Source organism: Myotis brandtii, unplaced genomic scaffold (assembly GCF_000412655.1).
Source record: "Myotis brandtii unplaced genomic scaffold, ASM41265v1 scaffold40, whole genome shotgun sequence".
NCBI lineage: Eukaryota > Metazoa > Chordata > Mammalia > Chiroptera > Vespertilionidae > Myotis > Myotis brandtii.
This window is the reverse complement of record NW_005365372.1, coordinates 937,462-946,465: the sequence shown is the minus strand read 5'-3', so window position 1 is coordinate 946,465 and position 9,004 is coordinate 937,462. Positions and strand designations below refer to the sequence as shown.

The 9,004-nt window shown below is 33.8% G+C and overlaps 1 protein-coding gene across 1 annotated transcript in view; it reads right to left on the bottom strand.

The window, feature by feature from the left end:
- The window catches only part of RPS6KA6 (ribosomal protein S6 kinase, 90kDa, polypeptide 6), a 174,662-nt gene that overhangs the window by 12,089 nt on the left and 153,569 nt on the right, over positions 1–9,004 (bottom strand). The window contains exons 19-20 of the mRNA XM_005873234.2: positions 7,151–7,227; positions 4,650–4,767 (exon numbers count right to left, since the gene is read on the bottom strand). Coding sequence (XP_005873296.1) covers positions 4,650–4,767; positions 7,151–7,227 — 195 coding nt within the window. The remainder of the gene's footprint in view (positions 1–4,649; positions 4,768–7,150; positions 7,228–9,004) is intronic.

Genomic DNA, 9,004 nt, shown 5'->3' with positions numbered 1-9,004 from the left:
CCTGTACTCGGAAAACTAGAGGACACTGAAAAAAGAGATAGAGGAAGACATAAACAAATGGAAGAATGTACTGTGTTCATGGATTGGTAGAATCAACATAATTAAAATATCCATACTACCCAATGCAATCTACAAATTCAACGCAATCCCCATTAAAGTGCCAATGGCATACTTCAAAGACCTAGACCAAACTCTTCAAAAATCCATCTGGAATTAAAAAAAAAGACCCTGAATAGCCACAGCAATCCTGAGAAAGAAGAACAAAGTTGGAGGGATCACAATACCAGACATCAAGCTATATTACAAAGCCACAATTCTCAAAACTGCCTGGTACTGGCACAAGAACAGATATATAGACCAATGGAACAGAACAGAGAACCCAGAAATTGACCCAAGCCATTATGCTCAATTAATATTTGACCAAGGAGGCAAGCGCATACAATGGAGTCAGGACAGTCTCTTCAATAAGTGGTGTTGGGAAATTTAGTCAGATACATGCAAAAAAATGAAACTAGATCACCCACTTACATAAGCAAAAATAAACTCAAAATGGTTAAAGGACTTAAATGTAAGACAGGAAACCATAAGAATCTTAGAAGAATCCACAGACAGGAAAATATCAGACATGTTGTAGCAATATCTTTACCGATACAGTTCCTAGGGCAATGGAAACTAAGGAGAATATAAACAAATGGGACTACATAAAAATAAAAAGTTTCTGCACAGCAAAGGAAACCATCAATAAAACAGCAAGAAAGCCCACTGCATGGGAGAATATATTTGCCAAATGGTATTTTAGATAAGGATTTAATCTCCAAAATTTACTGGGAACTCAGAGAACTTAAATGGAAGATAAGTGATCCAATCAAAAAAAAATGGGCAAAGGACCTAAATAGACACTTTTCAAAAGAGTACATACAAAAAGCCAAGAGACATATGAAAACATCCTTAAAGTCACTAATCATCCAAGAGATTTGAATCAAAATCACAATGAGGTACGATCTCACACCTGTCAGAATGGCTATCATCAACAAATCAACAAAGGACAAGTGCTGGAGAGGATGCGGAGAAAATGAACCCTCATGTACTGATGGTGGGAATGCAGACTGGTACAGCCACTGTGGAGAACAGTATGGAGTTTCCTCAAAAAGTTAAAAATGGAACTGCCATTTGACCCAGTAATCCCACTTTTAGGAATGTATCCTAAGAAACTAGAAACACCAATCAGAAAGGACATATTTACCCCTATGTTCATAGCAGCACAGTTTACAATAGCTAAGATTTGGAAACAGGCTAAGTACCCATTATCAGATGAGTGGATTGGAAACTGTGGTACATCTACACAATGGAATGCTAAACTTTTATAAAAAAGAAGAAACTTTAACCATTTGCAAAAGCATGGATGGACATGGGAGCATTATGCTAAGCGAAATAAGGCAGTAGGAGATAGATGAATATCACATGATCTCACTCCTATGTGGGATATAATAATCAATATAATTTGATTTACAAAAATAGATCCAGAAACAAGGTAACACTGGACAGACCACCCAACTTCAGAGAAAAGGCAGGGGATGTGGGTGGTTGGAGAAGAACCAAAGGACTTGTATGCATGCATATTAGCATAAGCATTGGACACAGATGCTGGGGCGGTGGGGGCTTGTCCTCCGGGGTAGGAGTGGTGGGGGAGGTAAATCGGGGAAAAATGAGACATATGTAATACCTTAAACAATAAAAAGAACATATATGTATACCCTATTGAAATGGACACTAGTTTGATGAAGACCAAGGGAGGAGAGGCACAGGTGGGTGGAAGTGGGCAAAAGGGGGGAAGTGGGGGACACCTGTAAAAATGTTAACATTAAAATGTTCAATAAAATTATAAAATTAAAATTCTAATGTTGCTAATAACATTCTTTCCTTGAAGGAGACTTTAATTTTATATGTATTGTGTGATTTTTTTTTACAACCTGAACATATCCATGTATTGCTTGTGTAATTAAAAATAATTAAAAATCTCTCATGGCTAAAAAATAAGAAAACATAAAAATGAATATGACATTTAAAACCACCCAAGTGAGGAGATTAAAAATGTACACAAATGAATATATGACAAGGGAGAATGTAATAATAGCTCTAATAAAGCACATAAAATGTTGTTATGGGTACACAGTAAGATAAAAAGTAGAAATTATTCTTTTTTTGTAAGGAGGCAAGGGAAGAGCTGGTAATTAATTGTATATGTACTTGAAATAAGTAACATGTTACTTATTTTTAATAGTCTAAAATTCAGATAGAATAGTTTTCTAATTCATAAGGTGTTATTGTGTTTATTTTTAATATGGAGTGAAGCCATGGCATTTTCATTGCTCTCTTGCCTCTTCTACTTTTACTTTGTTTGCCAGATTCTTCTCCTTGTCTCCCCTTGTTTACAAAAGGGAAGCATTAATTCCAATGTTCTCTAAGCCTGGGGTTTGGAGTTGAGGAGTTAGCTGAAACTATTGTAGCAATAAGATACACAAAGCTAACATGGCTTCCACTATGACCCCCACCATTTAACTGAATAAACAGTCTAGAAACTCTGCATGGACAGGAGGCATGTAGAAGCATCTTCTGTATGCTTCTGGTGGTGGTACTAACCAATAGAAAGAACAGCATTCAAAGGGAAATATAACTTGTAAGGAACTATAATTAAGTAAAACAATTGTTATTATATGACAGCATATACCACAGAAAACTAAAAATATAAGCACAATTGGCATATAAATTCCTGTGTATTTCAGCATTTTATTCACTGTTGCCAGTTACATTTTTAAAGGAAAGCAAGAGGCATACACACAGGCGCGCGCACACACACACACACACACACACACACACACACACACACTGGAATTGTTCCTTGTGAATATGTGGTTTTGTGATGCACAAACTGGCTGACTAGAAAATACATATGGTTCATGGATAATACTAGTAGTTTCAACCCCTTTACCAGGGGAAATAAGACAAATTATAAATAAACCAAAATGCACAGAAATGGAATTTTGGAGTTAGAAGGAACCACAGGGAGAATTTAGTCTCCACGTTGTGCAGATGAGAAAACTAACGCAGCTAATTAGTAGATCAAAATTAGCACTCAGTTCTGACTTCTAATCAGGTGCTCCTTCTAACACACCACACAGCATACCTGTGTTATTATGGCTAAGATCCAAACACAATCCCTTCTCTGTTTTTCTGTGGGCAATCACATTCTACAATGATCAGGATATGAGATTTACTCCATAATATACCCTACAGATTAACTAGTGTTCTTGAGACAATTAGGTTTTATCATTAGCAGATATTAAACATAAACAATTCCTTTTCTTAAACTGTTTTCTACTTCAAATGAAGCTTAAAAGCCTCAAGGCCCTATAATACACATGCTGACAAACTTTGGGCTTTTGTTTTAAAACTTAAAAATTTTAAATTAGAAAGGTAACAATCCGTAGTCAAGGATTGACCATTCCCACGCCCCCAAATTAATTAAGGCCAGTTACTTTGAAACTTCACTAATATAGCAGCCACGAGTTACATGTGGCTATTAAGCACCTTTAAAATGTGGGTACCCTAAACTCAGAGAAGCTGTAAGAATAAAATGCACACAAAATTTTGAGAGACTTAAAATGAACAAAGAATGTAAAATATTTTACTAATTTTTATGTTGATTAAATGTAAAATAGTTTAACTATACCAGGTTAAATATATTGTTACTAAATTAATTTTACCATTTTCTTTTTGTTTTTTAATGTGGCTAACTAGAAATTTTAAAATACCATATGTGGCTTACATTATATTTTTATTGGACATCTCTAAGCCATCAATAATAAATATCTAGATGCTATAGATAAAAAGTTTATGTATTCTCTAAGAATATTTAATAGTATAAAAACTGCCTATATGCCGAAACCGGTTTGGCTCAGTGGATAGAGCATAGGCCTGCGGACTGAAGGGTCCCAGGTTCGATTCCGGTCAAGGGCATGTACCTGGGTTGTGGGCACATCCCCAGTAGGAGATGTGCAGGAGGCAGCTGATCGATGTTTCATAGCAGCACAATTCACCATAGCTAAGATTTGGAAACAGCCTAGGTGCCCATCAGCAGATGAGTGGATTAAAAACTGTGGTACACCTACAGAATGGAATATTATGCCACTATAAAAAATAAGGAACTTTTACCATTTGCAACAGCATGGATGGAACTGGAGAGCATTATGCTAAGTGAAATAAGCCAGTCAGAGAAAGATAAATATCACATGATCTCACTCATATGTGTGATATAATGATCAACATAATCTGATGAACAAGAATAGGTCCAGAGACAATGGTAGGGGAGGGGGGTTAGAGAGCAACCAAAGTACTTGTATGCATGCTTATTGGCATATCCAGTGCACACAGGCATTGAGGTGGTGGGGGCTTTCATGGGATGGGAATGGCTGGGGGGAGGGTTTCAGTTGAGGAAAAAGAAGACAGATGTAAAACTTTAGACAATAAAAAAAGAAAAAAAACAAACGCTGACATATAACACTATCATATACTCTGCACATACACACTGGACTATAACTTAAAGATTTCAGCAATTTAAGATTAATGTAACAAACATTTATCATTTATACCTTTGCTCCATCTGAAATATTGTCCCAGTTTCCACCACTCAAAGAGAACTTTCCATTGCCTATACGTAGCAGTATCTCTTCAGGAGTATCATTGGGGCCATTAGCAAATGGAGTATAGCTATTAATAAAATAGATTTTAATAAACATAGGGCCTACTATACATATGAAATATAATTGGAAATGATGAGCATAAGACTACATGCAAATATTTACTCTAGCAAATTAGAATATTATCTATTAATTCCCTTCACTGTGCACATAAAATTTGATACTTCAAATAATGAATTTAATCCTAATTAATTATTTAATGAAATGAAGAATCTTGTCTATATCAAAGTCTTGTTGCCTTTGATCAGTTAATCCATGTAAAACAAAATAAATGTGGCTTTTCATGTAAAGTTAGTCTTAAAATCAGACTGCAATAAAACATGAAAATTTTGTATTCTCCCGGGCATAAGTCAGCAAACCTAATATACCTACCATGAGGAAATTGTTAATGTTATATATTCATAGAAATGCATTTCTTTTATTGATTCAAATTTATTCATTAGCATTTTATAAATATTATCAGTGAAAACAGGTTAACAATAATTTCAATTAATGTCCATGAAAAAATGTTAGTTAAATATTTATATCAGTATAACAAAAAACCCTCTAGAACAGTGATGGCGAACCTTTTGAGCTCGGCGTGTCAGCATTTTGAAAAACCCTAACTTAACTCTGGTGCCGTGCCACATATAGAAATTTTTTAATATTTGCAACCATAGTAAAACAAAGATTTATATTTTTGATATTTATTTTATATATTTAAATGCCATTTAACAAAGAAAAATCAACCAAAAAAATGAGTTCGCGTGTCACCTCTGACACGCGTGTCATAGGTTCGCCATCACTGCTCTAGAGCATTAAAATTATTATGTGGATCAATATTAATGGAAAGGAAGAAAGACAAATACCTTGTATAATGTTAAAGTAGCTTAAAAATTAATTATAGAATGACAGAAAGTGATCAGTTTTGTACCATTTTAACAGATGAAACTGAAAATAGTATTCAAATTTAGGAATGAAAAGTCTTACTGTTAAAAAGTATGAGAAATATGTCTTAACATGTTAATGTCTTAATTCCTCATGTAATAATTAAAGTTGATATGACACTAAACACACATATATACACTAACATTTATTTTTTGTTTATCATAAAGTAAATATTTGAAAGCAGCAATCCAGAAATGGTATCCCTTGTTTCATGTGAAAACTTTAGCTATTCTTAACTTTACCACTTACTTTGGGCTATAACTAAATATTTTCCAAAATTTTATAATATATCTAAAAGTACGTGGGGCCTACCCAGCGTGGTTCAGTGGTTGAGCCTCAACCTATGAGCCAGGAGGTTATGGTTTGATTCCAGGTCAGGGCACATGCCCTGGTTGTGTGCTGGATCCCCAGTGTTGGGTGTGCAGAAGGCAACCAATCAATGTTTCTATCTCATCATTGGTGTTTTTTATCTCCCTCTCTCTTCCTCTCTGAAGTCAATTAAAAAATATCTAAAACAATAATAAAATACATAGAATACAATGACATACGTAATGATCACCAAGCCAATAAATAATTGTGTGATGATTTCATATGTATAAATCTTCTGTTATATCAAGCATATTTTAATTATACTAATGCCTTTTCTAAAAAGTCAAACCTAAATACATTAAAATTTTATTATAATTCTTCAAATTCCATTCTATGCATTGATTTTTTTAAATCTAGCCTTTTTTATAGCCATAAATTTTTACTCCTAAATAAAAATAATTAGAGCAAAACAAGACTTGTAAATTACCAACTTTAACATAATCCATTTATTACTTTGTTTAGTAGGATTTTATCCTTTCAAGAGAAGGCAACTGTGTGTTTCTGTAATTTAGCATTCTGTTACTATTTAGATTTGTTATAAAGCTCAGTCTTATTAAATCTCTAGTGGCAGGAGAGCCAGAATTCAAGTACTTTAAAAAAAATAATTCAAGCCCTAGGCAGTTTGGCTCAGTGGATAGAGCATGGGCCTGCAGACGGAAGGGTCTTGGGTTCTTTCTGGTCAAGGGCACCTACTTGGGTTGCAGGATCCTCCCCGGCCCGGCCCTGGCTGGGACATGTGCAGGAGGCAACCAATCGATTTGTTTCTCTCACATTGATATTTCTCTCTGTCTTTCCCTCTCTCTTCCACTCTCTCTAAAAATCAATGGAAAAATATCTTCAGGTGAGGATTAAAATTAAAATTAAATCTTAAAAAATAATTCAATATCAATTGAAAACTTTTAAAATTATATATATGAATGTTGCCTCATTAAACACATTTATGTTTTTCAATTTTATAAGAAAACAATATACAATATTTTGAAATGTGAATAGAATTTTACTTAAAGTTATTTTCATCTGTTCTCTTTCTAGATGAAAATATACAGGTGAAATTCAAATATTGATGTGAATTATTTTGAATATATAAGGTTTCTTACCCAGCCAACATTGTGTAAAAAAGGACTCCCAGACTCCAAATATCACAAGCAGCATCGTAGCCCTGTTGCATAAGAACCTGAGAAAGAAATAATTATCTGGTATTACCCAGTATAAATTCCTTTATCTCATCTGAATGAAAGTTGTGCTTCTAATAATCTCACAAATGTTCACAATTTAAAAACTTAGATTATTTTAAAAATAGATTCTTGTAATGTTAAAGGCAAAAATCTTCTGCTATTAGCAAGTATGGAATAAATGGCTATTAAAAAGTGAGTAAGCAACATGGACCATACAAAAAACAACCTTGTAATATTTTAACTTTCACTTCTAATCTTAGAAAAACCAAATAGAGACATAAAAATTTAAGATTAATATGTACAAAAACCTTAATATATATTACACACAGTACTGTCTTTAATCCTGACACTGACTCTATAAGGAAGATATTATTTCTATTTTAAAGATGAAAAAACTGAGGCAAATGTTCAGTAATTTTCCCAATACCACAAAACTGGTAAGTAGTGGAGGAGGTATAATTACTCTAGAGCTTGGGCTTATAATATCTGTAACTGCCTCCTTGCTACATATGAGATGGTGAGATAATATATGATCTTATGAAAGATTAATTTTTGTTTTATATACAAGGCTTATGTCTTGAAAAGATCAGTATATTTCTGGATTACAAATACACATTTGATAAATTGTAAATGGTTTCATTAACTTTTCATACAATAATTTATGTAGGTAGCTGATTTTTGCTCTTGGCACCAGTGTTAATAAAAATCTAATAATATATTCATTATATATTCATGTGAGTTTTCTCCATGAGGTTAATAAAGTTTGTTAGAAAATAGATGAAATGAAGCTTTCTTATTCAGAAAAATAAGCCCACTACTACAACCTTTAGGCATAGGAACAAAATAGAAACATTGTTAATGCATTAACAATGTGGGCGGTGTAAGCACCAAATTGGACATTTCACTTATAAGAGGCTCAATACATTAATGTTTGGTTTTGACAATTGCCAGACACGAATAATGAGCAACTAATTTAAATTTCAAGATATATTTTTTTCTAGTTAAATTGGATTTCTAAGAACACACATATGTGCAAACTTGAGAAGCTGGAGAGGCTATCAAATACTTCTATAACTGGCTTATGTAAATAATGCACGTAGGGACTACAAAAGCCCTTAATAAATAATGAGGTACAGCTAAACTACTCATATCATGGTAAACCCAAGTTGGCATCCTTTAGTAAAACTTAAACCTCTCCTGCTTCCCACCACCACCACCTATTTCATTTATTTTTCTCATAAATTCTTATGGTTCTGGACATCACCATCATATTTTCCATAGTTCCCTTATGACAGTATTTTTTAAATCTCTTTTTAACTTTAATTTATTTACAGAGAGAGGAGAGAGAGAGAGAGAGAGAGAGAGAGAGAGAGAGAGAGAGACATCAATTTGTTGTCCCACTTATTGGTTGATTCTTGTATGTATGCTGATCGGGATTGAACCCACAACCTTACAACCTTGACGTATCAACACAATGCTCAGCCAGAGATAATAGAGTATTTTTTAAATGTTCCAATTTGCAGCCAAGGTCAAAAGACTGCCTAAGAACTTGTTGGATAGGTGAGGGTTACTCATTGAGTCAACTATAAGTATTTCACACACTCATAACCTTCCTAGTTAATGAGAAAAGGGGCACAGGAGGCATGATAGTGCTTAATCTAATTAGCATCAATCATGAAAACCTTGTTTTACACATTTACCACACACTTAAACCTATTTTGTATGGGCAAAGAGGAGGGAGTCCACTTTTTCTCTAGAGTGGGTCTCAAAGCTCTA